The 15,919-nt window shown below is 35.1% G+C and overlaps 1 protein-coding gene across 4 annotated transcripts in view; it reads left to right on the forward strand.

The window, feature by feature from the left end:
- The window catches only part of MINDY3 (MINDY lysine 48 deubiquitinase 3), an 84,319-nt gene that overhangs the window by 23,131 nt on the left and 45,269 nt on the right, over positions 1-15,919 (forward strand). For all 4 annotated transcript variants that reach the window (XM_025445091.3, XM_035713357.2, XM_049100417.1 and 1 more), the window contains 3 exons: positions 2,039-2,112; positions 2,973-3,052; positions 15,538-15,608. In XM_025445091.3, the coding sequence (XP_025300876.3) occupies positions 2,039-2,112; positions 2,973-3,052; positions 15,538-15,608 (225 nt within the window). The remainder of the gene's footprint in view (positions 1-2,038; positions 2,113-2,972; positions 3,053-15,537; positions 15,609-15,919) is intronic.

Below are 15,919 nucleotides of genomic sequence, written 5' to 3' on the forward strand. Positions count from 1 at the left end.
TGCCTTTTTTCCCCAACTGCTAATCTATCTGTAGCAGTCTGTTTCAGTTGAGTATCCTGCTTGATTTACCATATCTGCTATCAGACTTCTTTCATTTGATAGATGTTTATTGGGCGTTGACTCTATGCAAGCAACTAGAATTATAATGTAATATACATTTTTTAAAAAATAAATCCTCCAGTACTATAAAAAATAAATGGACACATTAATAATTCTACAATGGCACTGTTTTTTGGTGTTCATTTATTGCATGCACAAAGCATGAGGGGAAATAGAACAAGATATGTCTGAGTTATGGATTTGGTTTTTTGTTTTTGGGGACGAGGGGTTTGATGGAATCAAGAACAGACTTTCTCTAGTAAGGACCATGTGACAGAAGTAGTGTCTTGATGGATGAGGAAAAGTTTTCTAGATGAAAAGCTGTGGAAAGGTTTTCTGAGCCATGGAAACAGCAAGTATAAAGGCATAATAGATTGGGGGTTTAACACCAGAAGAACAATAAGGAGTTAAGTATTCCTGCAGCATAATACACCAGAAAGGCAGTGGTGAAAGATGAGATAGTACACTGATGTAAAAAGGCTCAGAACATGAAGGCCCTTGTATTCTCTGCAAAAAATAATTGCAATTTTACCTGGCCAAAATTAGAGCAAAAATTTTGGACAAGGTAATAGTAACATCTTTTCTGTTGATAAGTTTCCTTAAATTGAGGTGAGAGTTGCGTGGGAGGGAGTTGTAGATGGGGTAGGAGACCAGAGTCAGGACTATAAGAAAGAATGGTTATTGAACAGATGAACCTAAGCTAGGGCAGTGACCAGAGACATGGAAAAGAAAAAGAGTATTTAGAAGCATCTTCTAAATTTGGAAATTTAAAAACATTTTAGAAGCCTGTTTGAGAGAAAGAACGAAAAGTACTTTGTAGTTGGTTAGATGTGGTTAATAACAGTGTGTGGGATCTGAGATGACTGGTCTCTTATGAGTTTGGCTTTGTTCATTATTCCTCCCGTTTTTATGCTCAAAACTTTTGATACATCCTCTGTCTCTTGCCCTTTACAGGCAATAAACCATCATGTCTAGCTGGTCTTTGAAATGATGCCTCTCCCTCACCAGTGATTATGTCACTTGTTCATATTATTCATTTTGGCTTTTATCATAGCCTGCTTTGTATCACTTTTAAGGAGGCAAGTGCAAAATATCATATTTGTTTGTATTGTCCTACAATATGTAGGCATTTGTTAAATATTTGGATTGCTGATTAATGTTTTTAGTCCTTAAAATAGCCTTAATCTGATAGAACCAGTGGTTAAAGTTAGGTGGTGAAAGACAGTTTCTCTTTGTTCTTGGGGGTTGATGAAACGAAAATGCCTCGGTCTCCTGCTTACCTAGATATTTGGGGATTTGGATATCCTTTGAGGAATTAAAAAATATCAGAAAACTAGTTTTTAAGAAAATAAGAAACTTCCTGCCCTCCTAGTTTTATACTTTGTCAGTACATGTTTAAATTACTGATATTTCTGAGAATGCAGTCAGAACTCTGTTTTCTTTTGTACTAGTTAGACGTTTTGTGTATTTAAATTAACATCTCTATCAACACTCATGTGTATGTCTTTAATACTAATATGTTTTTTAAAAAGCCTAAGTAAATATATCAGATGCCTTAGCAGGTGTATTAAGTCTGAATTTACTTTAGTCTGAAATTAAATGAATATTAACTCTTGGATTAAATAATTTTCTCCTGCCTCCTGGTAAAACTTAAATGTCTCTCAGTACCCCTTTAGCCAACATGCCATGAAATCTATTACCCATGAAACAGTCAGTGCTCTTTGTACAGAGTCTATGAAAGAAAAGATATTCTTGGAGAAGCTACTTCTTACATTATCATCTAATATATTCTCCCGCATCAAATCTGGGTAATATTTTGGGAGAAAATTTACTTAAATAAATGTTTTATTCATTTATGGTAAAAAATGGTCAATTATAAACTACTATAATTTTCATTTTAGTTTTTAAAATAAGCCAATGAATTTTTTGGTTCCTTTAGGGCATTGAAAACATAAAAAATGAAATTGAAGATTCAAATGAACCTTTGATAGATCCTGTATATGGACATGGCAGGTAATTAATTAAAATCCGTTATCTCCCTACATGGACTTAAGTTTTTAGAAACTTGACTTTAAGATAAAACACTACTAAGTCAGATAATTTTGTAAGTGTCAACAGCATAAAGCCTGTGGATTTGAGCAGTCCGTGCTTTATGCATTGCTTGCTTTAGGTATAAAATTATCATTTCCCTTCAGGTTTATGTATGCATTGCCCTTACTGTGGCACATACTTTCTTTTAAGATGACAGCAGGTGGTATTTTAACAAATTCTGTTTTATGTTCCACTTAATTTTTTAGCAAATGAAATTTATTCATTTTGACTTAGAAATAAGTCTATCCTTTCCTATTTGTAAATGCTTTCCTCTTGGGAGAAATATTTGTTCCTTATTTTTCTCTGAAATCACCCTCTTCCCCAAGCTCTTTATGTTTCTGCTAGAATCAGTGGAATAGTGACAGTAACCCAACTCTATTATATAGGTCCTTCTCTTTAGATCTTTGTACCTCAGAGAGTAAAATTCAATCATTGATCAAACAAAAAAATAATAATTACCTATATATTTATAGATGATTATAAGTATTAAGTTTTTAGTCTTAGAAATCTTTTTCATCCATTTAAACGTGTGATGTCTTAAAGTTGTTAAATTTAGATGAATATATGCAACAGTAGATACCATTATGATGATACACTTAGTAATATATTTAGCAAAACTGTTTTTCAGTGGTGTGTATAAAATAAAAATGCAAGCTTTTCCCTAAGTTTGTTTTGTAACTAGCATAATGTAGAAGTCGTTACTTTATGTCTTACTACAGGGATCATTTGAGAAGAAAACTAGTTTATTCATATTTTAATTGCTTTTAAATTTTTATTAATAGCCAAAGTTTAATTAACCTCCTACTGACGGGACATGCTGTTTCTAATGTGTGGGATGGTGATAGAGAATGCTCAGGAATGAGTAAGTATATTTTTTTGGTGTGTTTCTCTCTTTGATAATGACTATTGCCCTAGAGTATGGTTGATTATTATTCATCTACTTAACGGCTCTGCAGTACTTAGAGGTTAAGATAAGTGCTTTAATATAGAAGAATCCTTACCTGTTTTCAAGATACTGTTATGTAAAAAGTGTGGAGTTTGGAGGCAAACTTGGATTGAGATTCCAAGTATAATACTTTACTCAAGTTACTTCTTCAACCTTTAGTTTTCTCTAGTATAAAATTGGGATTGTAGGACTAACTTCTTTAGAAAGTAATAAATAGATCTCTTATTATCTAAATCTAGAACATATTTATCCAGTGGTATCTGTAAGTCTCAGACACTATTGCATTTTCTTAAAATCGAGGAGAATTATAAATACTGTCATTTAAAATATTTGTTTGGTGAGTCTTGTGGTTTTCCCTATATTACATTTAATGTGTATAATTTCCTTTGAAATGCTGAGCAGATTTAATGCTACCTGAGAATTTTAAACCTCCCCCTCCACCACATCTCCATCTCTGATCTGTTACTTCTTTGCTGTAGCTTCATATGCTCCCAGGGACATTGAAGTGAAACACATTATCAGCCAATTTAAGAGCTAATACACAGTTCTGAATAGAATTCCCTTCTGCTTATTACGGGGTCAGTCTAAATTCAGTTATTTACACATTCAGCTTATATTAACTACTATGTACCTCTTTTTGGAGCATTTAAAGCCTAGAACAGGAAGCTTCTGTAGTTCACCAGGAAATTTATTTCTTCTGTAATGAGATGAAACCATCACCATGTAGCAGAAACAAATATTATGATTGAGTTGCTGCTTTTTACTCCCATTTAAATAAGTGAATCCTGATCTTAAATTTGAGTTTTTCCTCAAATTTTAGGAGTAGGTATAGTTAATTAAACAGGAAACAATACAATATTAAGGGGGGATAAGTCAGTAAAAATTACAGAATTTCAGGTTGAAAAGCACCCTAGCACAATCCAGCCCTTCGCTTTACTATTTCAGAAAAGTAAGAACTACCTTCCCTCCATACGTTAGATAAAATATGCAAGATTGTTCACTCAGTGTGTAGATTAGAATGAGAACCTAGTTTTGCTGATTGCTGGCAAAGGATAAAAAAATTCATGGACCAAAAACTACCCAAGATACCTTGTTCTGTTTTTTCTAAGTGAGTCCATCCTATTCTTGAACCTTCCTCTGATTCAAAGCTATGAAGGCATTTAATCCTGCCAGTTAAAGGTATGTCATTCTTCCTTCAGGAATAGGCACTCACCCACATGGTTCTCTACACCCTCTCTTTTTCCTTCCCCTGTGGTTTCTGGGGCCTGAAGTATTTTATATCCTCTTAGATGATCAGAGAAGGAATATCTGATTCCTGTCAAACCCTGGGTGAGGTACCTCATCTCACTTGTCCCTGTCCTTGCTACTCCTGCTGTGCTATGGCTAATAAATAACTCTTTCCACCTGGACTTAGTTGCGCTGCTCTGGCTCTTGATACTAGTGATCATGGTCCTCCTCTCCTCCTCCCAGAACCAGACTATTCTTACTATCGTCCTCGGCTTTTCCTCACCTATCCTCCCAGAGGCTTTCTTTTCTTGCCATGAATTTGTTACTTTCCTCATAGGATATTAGTTACCCAACTTTTGGTTCTTGTATATAAATTCATTATTTCCTGTTTCTTGAAATACTAGCTTTCAAAGCTATTGTCCTGCTGTGAATTTTTTTTTCAGTATAGTTTAAACATCAAAACTAAGCTGTGACTTCGAAATAGTTATCTTGGAAAAGAAAATAAGCAGGGCATATTTCTTTCATTTTCCCTTAATTGTTAGGAATGTTGACTTGAAGTTGAATCTATTTTCAGTCACGGACTTACAAATCTGTACGTTTTTCAGATTTATTGGATGTTTTTGAATCTGACAACATTCCAGGAGGTTGTGATATATGTAACATACAATGAAAAATTATAAAGAGTTACTAGTTGTAAAATCCTTAGGTAAGCTGCTTTACCTGCTTTAATTGAATCTTCTAGATTCAATTTCTGCAGTTATAAAATACGGAGCTTTAATGCCTTCCTCAAAGATATGTTTTGAAGATTAAGATCACATTTTAAAACACCTCAACTGGCTGTAGGGAGAACTCAGCTTTCCCTCAAAAGCGTACACACCTAGTTTGGGGAAATGAAAACGTGCACGCAAATTACTAGAATATGATGTAAAATGAAGCATGTTGAGAAAAAGTATTACAGAAGTTCAGAGGATGGAGAAAACTTTTCCTAATATGTTTATGTTGGGGTAAACAGAATTTAAATAGGAGCTAACATTTTAATGGGGCAAGATGGAATGAGTGAGAGGGCATTTTGAGAAAAATTGGAGGTTGTATTTAGGGGCTGGAGACAGATCAGACTAATTAGAGCCATGGTTCTTAATCCTGACTACATATTACCCCTTGGGGAGCTTATAAATAAATAAATCTGAATTCTGAGTGGAGGAGCCTGGGCATGATAATTTTAAAATTACCCCAAGATGGTTCTGACTTGCAGGCAGACTTGAGAACCAGTGGATGAAAGCACTGGATCTGCGAAGGGTTCTGGTAAGAGGAAAGATCATAAACATGGGGCTGGGTAAGAACTCAGAGGATCTCGAATACAAACAAGTTTACATTTTAGTTAGCAAGCATTAGGAAGAGAATCATTGAAGGTATTTGGACGGAAGAAAAAGAGGAAGAAAAAAGAGCGCTAAGCTGAGATTTGAACAGGCATAGTCTGATTCCGTGTAAGGAGCATATTTAATCCTTACAGTAAACAGAATCTTGAGTGCGATGATAAATATATAAGATAATGTGGAAGAAGTTTATCTTATCAGTTTCATACCCTGAGAGGGAGGTAGTTGCCTCATTTATGGAGAGATACTGGTTTGAGAATTTAATCCAAAGATCTTGTCCCTGATACAAAGCTGGTGAATGAGCAATGCTGTATTTGTCATTGGAGGAGAATGAGGACTAAGAATAGACTATGAGTTTAGCAATTAATAAGATCTTTGCTTTAAAAGAGCAGTTGAGATAGAGATCAGATCATAGGGAGTAAATATTTTAGCAGTAGTAAGCAAGGAAATCTTACTGATGAAAGGAAAGGAGGGAAAGAAAGGAATTGATTGACAAGGTGAAGAGATGGTGTATGTAGGCTCTGTTTAAAGGGATGGAAGTCACTTAAGTTGTTTGTTGGCCAAGAGAAGGGAACCCCAAAGTAAATTGGGTCAAGAGTAACAGTAATCTCAGAAAGATGCACAGTTCTGCTAAAAAATGAGGAAAGAATGTGCTGAGAAATAGGCATATGAAGTGTGAAAGATTTAAATTGGGAAAACTTTTGAGATTTTGAAGTTTGCTGAGAGTGGACAGAGGTAAAGTTGGAGGCATAGAAAGAAGAGAAAGGGTTTGAGTCTACTATTATAAGAAGGAATAAAAAAAATGGATCACAGGAGAAATTTTTAAATGTGCAGTGAACAGTGAGAGGTAGAGATGAGTTTACATAGAGTGCTTTGGAGTGGTTCCAACCAGTAGAGCTTATAGTTAGGCTTTTTCCCAGCAGTAAGCATCAATCAGGCAGTTGAAAAGAAAATGAATGTTATGTATTATCCAGGAAAGGCCAAGAAGGCTCAATGGAAGATAAATAGGGCATTTTTCTTGCCTTTATTAAGAATATCAATGTTTGATCAGTCATATATTTCATATTTTATATATATAACATATAATAAACATTTTTTTCCCAGTTTGTCTTTTGCCTTTAGTTTGCTTATGGTGAATATATATATGGTTACCATTTTTGACTGTTAGAAACAAATACTACAGTGAAGATTTTTGTATATAAATCTTCACATATTCAAGTATCCTTATAGATTTCTAAGAGTAGAATGTATGCTAAAATTTTAGACATCTTTGAGTTTTATTAATAGCTTTATTGCGATAGAATTCCTAGATCACACATGATACTATTTAAAATGTATAATTCTGTGGTTTTTATTTACTTATTTCAGTTTCACGGTTTTTAGTGTTTCTTATACTTATGTAGCCATCACCAGATCAGTTTTAGAACATTTTTTTTATCAGCCCAAAAAGGAACCCTTGTGCCCATTTACAGTCACTCCCCGTAATCCCCTGCCCCTCAGCATCTAGCAAATATTGATCTATTATCTGTTTCCACAGATTTGCTGAAATTGCGGATTTCTTGTAAATAGAATCACATAATATCTGGTCTTCTGTGACTAGCTTCTTTCACATGGCGTGTTTTCAAGGTTCATCCATGTTTTAGCATAGACCAGCACCATACTCCTTTTTATTGGTGAATAATATTCCATTGTAGAGATAGACCATATTTAATGTATTTATTCATCAGTTGATGGGAATTTGGCATCTTTCCATGTGGCTGTCCTGAATAATGTGGTTTCATTTTCCTTTGGTATCTACCCAGGAGTGAAAATCCTGGGTCATGTGGTAACTCATATATTTAATCTTTGAGGCACACCTGTAAAACTGTTAGATAATGATTGATTACCTTCTAAAAATCTGTCTTACCAACTCCTCATGTATCAGCTTTGCTTTTAACAATGTAGGTGAGTTCCGTTTTTCTGCATCCTGGCCAATACTCAGAACCGTCCATCTTTAAATATGTCATCTTACTGATAAGTCCCATTTCTCTGATTGCTCCTGAGCCTGTATGTGATCATCTTTTTTGTGTGTATGTCAGCTTTTAGTATTTCCTCTTCTGGGAATTGCTTCTTTGTAGCTTCTAGCATTTGGGGGAGAAAGGTTATTGTCTTACTGTTGCTAGGAACTCTATAAATTCTTTGTGTTTTAAAAATGTGTTCTAAATATTTTCCCTCAGCCTTTTTTGTCCCTTAACTTTGCTAATGGTATCTTCCATTATACCAAAGATTTTCATTTTTATGAAGATAAATCATATCATCTTTTCTGTTATGGCTTCTGTTTTGTTTCTTTAATTTTTTTTCCTCGAATCGTTTTGTATTTCTCCCACCACAAAATTAAACTATGTCCTAGTATTTTCTTCAAATGCTTTTGTAGGCTTTTTTTTTTTAATGTTTAGCCCTTTAATCCATTTGAATTTTTTTATTTATGAGTGGTGTGAAATAGAGATCTACCTTTTTACTTTTTCCCAAAGAATTGCCTAATATCCTAACTTGTCATTTCTCTACCGGGCATACCTTCTTGATCAAATAACAGGTTTTCCCATATGTATGACACACTTTTTTATACTCTTCTGTTCCACTAATCTATTTGTGAGTTCTTATGCCAAAACTATCTTATTGTGTAGTTTTATGTTGTTTAATACTTGTCACATTTCCTATTATAATAAAAATAATATAAAATTATTATAGCTATTTTTACATTATCTAGTCCAGTGGAAGTTTTTTCATTTTTTTAAGTTGTAGTTTTAAGAAATTTGTGAGGTTACATTAAATTTGTAGATTATTTTAAAGAAGTGCCATCTTTACAGTACTAAGTCTTACCATTTACATCAGGGTTTTTTGTATCTTTTAATGAAAGTATATATTATTTAATGAAAGTATATATATTAATGATCGTATCATTTTAGTTCCCAAGTCATATAGGGATCTTATAGTTCCCAAATCCATGTACTTTATTCTACCTCAGCTGTCAAAACTCTTTTGCTTCTGCAATAGAGTACGAATAAAACTGCAGTAGAACTAGTCATCTAATTTCATTTTTGACCACACCCCCAGTCTTTCACAGTGGCTGGGGGGGGGGGGGGGCGGGTATTTTAAAAAGTAAGTCAGATCGTGACAATTTCTCACTTAAAACCATTCGATGACTGGCTTCCCCATGCACTTAAACTCCTTATGTATGTTCTCAAATCCTTCTGTGGTTTGGCCCTTACCTGCCATCTCTTTGTTTTGTACTATTGCATGTCTTCTGAGTGGAGATTTTCTTTGCTTCATTTGTCTACAAGTCAGTTTTTTCTCTTTTCTACCCTTAAGTCATTCTGTTGTATTGGGTACTGTGTTTTATATGTATTGTACATTTACTGTTTGATGATTATTTGAATGTTTCTTCATTCTATGGGATTGACATAGAGTCCGTTTTTGCAAATCAAAAACTGAGAGCTTGCTTTTTCCTTTTTATTTTTTTAAGATTTTATTTATTTATTCATAAGAGACACAGAGGCTGAGACATAGGCAGAGGGAGAAGCAGACTCCATGCAGGGAACCCAATATGGGATTGATGTGGGACTTAATCTGGAAGTCCGGGATCATGCCCTGAGCCAAAGGCAGAAGCTCAACTGCTGAGCCACCCAGGCATCCCTCTTTTTCCTTTTTTTTTTAATTTTTTATTTATTTTTTATTTTTATTTATGATAATCACACACGGGGGGGGGGGGGGCAGAAACATAGGCAGAGGGAGAAGCAGGCTCCATGCACCGGGAGTCTGACGTGGGATTCGATCCTGGGTCTCCAGGATCGCGTCCTGGGCCAAAGGCAGGCACCAAACTGCTGCACCACCCAAGGTTCCCCTCTTTTTCCTTTTTAATGTAAATCTTTCTTACAGTCCATCCAGGGTACACTTAAATAGTCATTGAAAGTTGATAAACTTGGGGTTCCTGGGTGGCGCAGCGGTTTGGCGCCTGCCTTTGGCCCAGGGCACGATCCTGAGACCCGGGATCGAATCCCACGTCGGGCTCCCGGTGCATGGAGCCTGCTTCTCCCTCTGCCTATGTCTCTGCCTCTCTCTCTCTCTCTCTCTATCATGAATAAATTAAAAAAAAAAATTAAAAGAAAGTTGATAAACTTGTGATATGTAGATACAAAAAGAATCTAAACTGAAATTAAGTATTTTTAAAATTTAGTATTTTTGTATTTTTTAAGTAATATGAATTGCAATTAAATGGCTTAGTATACAAATTTTAAGTGTTTGGTTTATCATAATTTGTGTAATTTATCATAAGGGCAGAAGTGCTTATTTTCTCTATATTTTATTACTGTAGAAATACATTTAATTAGCTGGAGCTAAGTTGCCAGATAAAATACAGGACTCCCAGTTAAATTTGAATTGTGGATAAATCATTTTCAGTATAGGTATGTGCCATTCAATATTTGGAATATAATTTTACTAAAAAATTGGTTTTTCTTTTAAATCAGAAATTTAAGTGGGCACCTTGTGTTTTTATTTGCTAAATTTGGCAACCCTTGCTAGATACCAGCCTTGTAACAACCTGACTTCTTAGGAATGAACAACCAGTAAATGGGTTTGAAAAGCTCTTCACTTTCAAAAATAGATTTCACAAAGTTCATAGGTCAGATTGTGTATATGTATGCAATTTATGTATCGGTGAGATAGCCAGGTCTTTCTCAGTATCTTATTGCTTTTTAATTTAGCTATTCTAACATTCTTGCACATAAGTTCTTCTTAAATTTTTCTAACTACAGATTTTTTACCCTACTTACTCAAGGATATTACCCTACATAATTTCATCCTAGCTTATTTTTCAACCATCATGAATCTATTCTTGAACAAAATTATGCAACTTGCTCTTATGTCTTTGTTCATCTACTCCTTTTGCCGAAGACCTATATCCCTCCCATCTGTGCCTATGCAGTTCTTTATTGCCTACTTCATATGCCATCCCTCCAAGGAGCACTTCTTGATTTTCACAGCTGAGCGTAATCTATCCTTACCTCTGAGCATTTTGTTTTCGTGGCACTTACACATTCTATTTTGATACCTATCATTTGTGGGGAGAGAGGGTGGTAAATTACAGTAAAAACACTTATGATGAGATCTACCTCAATGAATTTATAAGTTAAGATACAGTATTAACTATAAATATAAAGTTGTACAGTGGATACCTAGAACTTACCTTACATGACTGCAGCTTTATTTGAGTACTCACTCCCCATTTCCTCCTCCTTCCAGCTCCTGGCAACCATCATTCTCCTCAGCTTCTACGAATTTGACTATTTTGGATATGTCATCTAAGCGGAATCATGCAGTATTTCTCCTCTGACTCGTGTATTTCACTTAGCATAGTGTCCTGAAAGTTCATTCCTGTTGCCACATATGATAGGATTTCCTTCTTTTTTAAGCATGAGTAATTTTCCATCATATGTATATATTACAGTTTCCTTAAGCATCCATTCGTTGTTAGACTTTTAGGTTGTTTCAACATCTTGGCGCTGGTAAATACTACTGTAGTGAGCATGGGAGCGCAGGTATTCTTTTGGATTGAATACCCAGAACTGGAATTGCTCTGGTAGTTGTATTTTTAATTTTTTGAGGAAACTCTATACTGTTTTCCATAGGTGGTACGCTATTTTACATTCCCACCCATAGTATACAAGATTTCCAGTTTCTGCATATCCTTACCAATGTCTTATGATTTGCCTTTTTTTTTTATAGTGGCCAGGCAAACAGATGTGGGGTGATACTTATGTTAGGTTTTATTTTTTTTTATTTTTTTATTTTTAATTTTTATTTATTTATGATAGTCACAGAGAGAGAGAGAGAGAGAGGCAGAGACACAGGCAGAGGGAGAAGCAGGCTCCATGCGCCGGGAGCCCGACGTGGGATTTGATCCTGGGTCTCCAGGATCACGCCCTGGGCCAAAGGCAGGCGCTAAACCGCTGCACCACCCAGGGATCCCTATGTTAGGTTTTAATTTGCAACTCTCTGATGATTAGTGATGTTGAGCATCTTTCATATTATTGTTGGTCATTTATATGTATTCTTTGGAGAAATGACTATTCATGTTCTTTGCCCAATTTTTAATTGAATTATTTGGGTTTTTGCAGCTGAGTTGTAGGAGCTCCTTATATATTTTGGTCATTAACCCCTTATCAGATACATGGTTTGCAAAAAGGATCTTGTCTGCCTCATCTTTGTATTCCTCATGGTAGCTTTGTATTCCTGAACTATGCAGCCTTGATGGGTTCTTTTCCCCCCTCAGTACTTGGCACTGAGGGTGTGTTTCTTAAATAAATGCAGTGCTGACTTGGAAACCAGATAACTGCATCAAATTTAAAAGGTCCAAGTGGGCCTTTGATAGATGTGCTGACAGCAGTGACAAGTGACAAAGTGGAAGAGAAGAGATAGGCAAACTGAGGAATATAAAACTCTGCATATAAATATATGTATGTATATATAGTCCTACTGAAACAGGGTTAATAGAGACTCCTCATGATTAATCTTAAATGTGAGGCTAAGAAAACAGAAAATTCTAAAATATAATGACACAATTACTAGGATTTGCTGCAAATACAAATTGATTTCATTGAGACTTATTGAGACAAGTCTTATTTAAGTAAGTTGTGTAAGTTATAATATGTGAGGTTGGTATGTCCTTACTACATTTACAACTTCATATACTAATAAATATTCTTAAGGATGCACATTAGCTATCAAAGATAAAAATCTTATCTTTGATAAAAATATATATACATATATATGTGCTTACTGACCTAATCTCAATAATTTATTACCCATGAATTATGAACAGCTAGTTTGGTATAGTTAGTAACATATTTATTATAAATATACTATTTTAGGTATTTAAAATTCCAAGGAGAAATAGATTGATGTAGTATCTAATCATAACACTAGGTGGTGGTATCTACACTTGATCTTAGCCAAAAGGCCGAGAAGCGATAGGTGGTGGTATCTGATTTTAGAAATTAAAGTGTGGCACTATTTCTCAACATATACGTTCTTTGAACTTGAAAACGTTTAGTGCTTAAATCTCAGGAGAGGAAGCAAAACTTAGTAAGGCAATAGAGTACCATTTCTACTTCTTTGGGTTGCTTACACCCCTCACTCCTTTTTCCTTTTGAATGCTATAATCAAATGATTCACATATTTTTTGGTCTCATATGCTTGACACTTAGGAGTTTTTGGTTGTTGGGGTTTTTTTGTTTTGTTTTGTTTGCATTTGACACTTTTAAAAATGGAGATCTTGGGGCACCTGGATGTCTCAGTTAAGCATCTAACTCTTGATTTTGGCTCAGGTCATGATTTCAAGGTTGTGATCTCAAGCCCCATCAGGCTCCACACTAGGCATAGAGCCTGCTTAAAATTCTCTCCTGTTTATAGATTCAGTCTGTTGAGATATATCATTTGGACTCAGGAAAACTTCACTTTACACTTATAAAAGCTTGAGAATCAAAAAAAGGGCAATTAGCACCTTTTTTATGGAAATCATTTTGATTTCATATAGTCTCTAAAAGGGTCTCATGGACCTGTAAGAATCCTAACACACAATTTGAGAACTACAGCTGTATCTCCCCCAGTACCTGTAAGAAGCTAGTGAAAAAATATAAACTAGATGTATAATTTACATATAGATTCTGTTAATTTTGAATTTTCAAATCCAAAAGGTTGCACAACCAGTTTTTGGCTTACACTATCTGAATGTTGTACTTAACGATACATACATAGTATGACCAACAGTTGATATTATTATATTAATTAATTACAAAAATACAATATCTTAATAGAAAATGGATAAAACATGACCAGATGGTAAGAAGGAAACAAAGTTATATTTACATTGTATTTCAGTGGTCATAATTTTTAGCCACAAAAAAACAATGCTTTCTAGAAATATATATGGACCCAAATTACTGTTAGAGTTCCATTTAATGCACATTAGCTGAAAGCTGTAGTCTATAAAAAACTTGATTATCATCATAGTTACATCTCTGTTGTAGAATAATCTCGTCTTCATTGTCTGAGCTTTGTCTCTTCTTTCTTGGCCACATCCGTGACATCAGCTCTTATCTCTGTGCTGATTCCCAGAGCTCTGTTTTCTACCCTGACCTCTCTTCTTCATGCTCTTGAACCTAACTTCCAGTTGTGGATCCATCTCTAGCCAGAAGTCCTGAAGTTCTCTCCAGGCCAGCTTGTCTATAAACAAACTTCTGTTCTCAGGACTTCTTAATCCTTCCTTTTGTTAATCACCGTTTATCAAGTTCCCCAGATTAGAAACCTTTAAAAGAAGGCTTGAGGGATCCCTGGGTGGCGCAGTGGTTTGGCGTCTGCCTTTGGCCCAGGGCGCGATCCTGGAGACCCGGGATCGAATCCCACGTCGGGCTCCCGGTGCATGGAGCCTGCTTCTCCCTCTGCCTGTGTGCACCTCTGCCTCTCTCTCTCTCTGTGTGACTATCATAAATAAATAAAAATTTAAAAAAAAAAGAAGGCTTGAAATAGTCATCACTCTTTAAGTATATTGATTTTTCATACTTCTTTGTTGTTTCCTCTGCCTTGAATTTTCTTCATATTCTCTTCTTGGTGCCTAGAAAACTCCTACATGTGCTTAAAGATTTAACTCAAATGTTAATCCCCCTTTTATTTTATTTTTTCAAAGATTTATTCGAGAATGGGGGTGGGGGTAGAGAGAATCCTCAAGCAAACTCCCCCATGAGCACAGAGCCCCACATGGGGCTCTATCCCACAACCCGTGAAATCATGATCTGAGACAAAATTAAGAGTCAGACACTCAGCCAACTGAGCTACCCAGGCGCCCTTCAAATGTTTTCACTTCTATACACTCTCCCTAATTCAGTAAGCAGATGTTCTTTTATCACTTAAGATAAAGTGTGTATGGGGTACCTGGATGGCACAGTCCATTAAGTTTCAGACTCTTGGTTTCAGCTCAGGTCATGATCTCCAGGTCATGGGATCAGGGCCTGCTCCCCATGGGGCTCTGTGCTCAGCATGGAGTCTGCTTGAGACCCTCTCCCTCCTGTCCCCCCTCTGCCCCAACACCCTTGCATGCATGCATGTGCTCTCTCTCTCTATCAAATTAATAATAAAATCTTTTTTTTTAAAAGATAGTGTATATGTATGTATAAACATAGAAAAGACACCTTTTTTTTCCATCTCGCTTGATAAACTTAGCCTTTGTAAGGCAGATACCTTGTTCTGCTTGTACTTATTTCCCAAATCTTAAGCATACTGTATTTATAGGTGAAACAGATGGCATCAAAAGCCCATGTTTTAAGTATTATGCAAGTAGGTTCACTGCTATCCAGCGATAAATATTACAAATTAAGATTAGCATATTCTTTAAGTCAAGTCAATTCAAGTTAGCTGTTTTGCATGGATATTATGAAGTATCTCTTCTTTATTTTTGCCAGTAATTCCTTCAGTTTCATAGGGGGAAATGTCCTCATTTTAAAAGCTAAAATTGAATATAAGATTTTATAAAAAATATACATCTGAAGCATCATATCACCCATCACAAACATGATCTAATGATATTTTATAATAAGTAGTAATATAATGATTTGATGAGAACTCTTTAACAATACGTGCTAGGTTTTAAAGTATACTTTTGGATAAAATTTAAAACTTTGGTATAAAATATATGTATGCATCTATATTTACATATAAATAATTTTCAGATTTATGTATGCTAATGCAGTAAAAACTTTTTTTTTGTAGAACTTCTTGGTATACATGAACAAGCATCTGTAGGATTCTTAACATTAATGGAAGCTTTAAGATACTGTAAGGTAAGTTGATTTTTACGATATTTTCAGTGCTTTTTATTCACATGTCCACTGTTACAGTATTTTCTCCTCTGACAACATTTAGCTTACTGTTACTATATAGTTTTCAGTTCCTGATCTCCTTTCCTAAACTGACAGGCATATTAAGTTAAGCTGGCTGATCATGCCAAGTTTTCTGTTTGTAAGGTTTGTCCCTTTTGAGGGTAGAAAGGAGAACCCTTAAAAAAAAAAAAACAATTTAAAAATAGAGACACCTATCACTGAAAATATATTTTTTGGTAAACCAAGGGAAAGGCTGTATTGTTTCTTCCTCA

This window comes from Canis lupus, chromosome 2 (genome assembly GCF_003254725.2).
Source record: "Canis lupus dingo isolate Sandy chromosome 2, ASM325472v2, whole genome shotgun sequence".
Classification (NCBI taxonomy): Eukaryota; Metazoa; Chordata; class Mammalia; order Carnivora; family Canidae; genus Canis; species Canis lupus.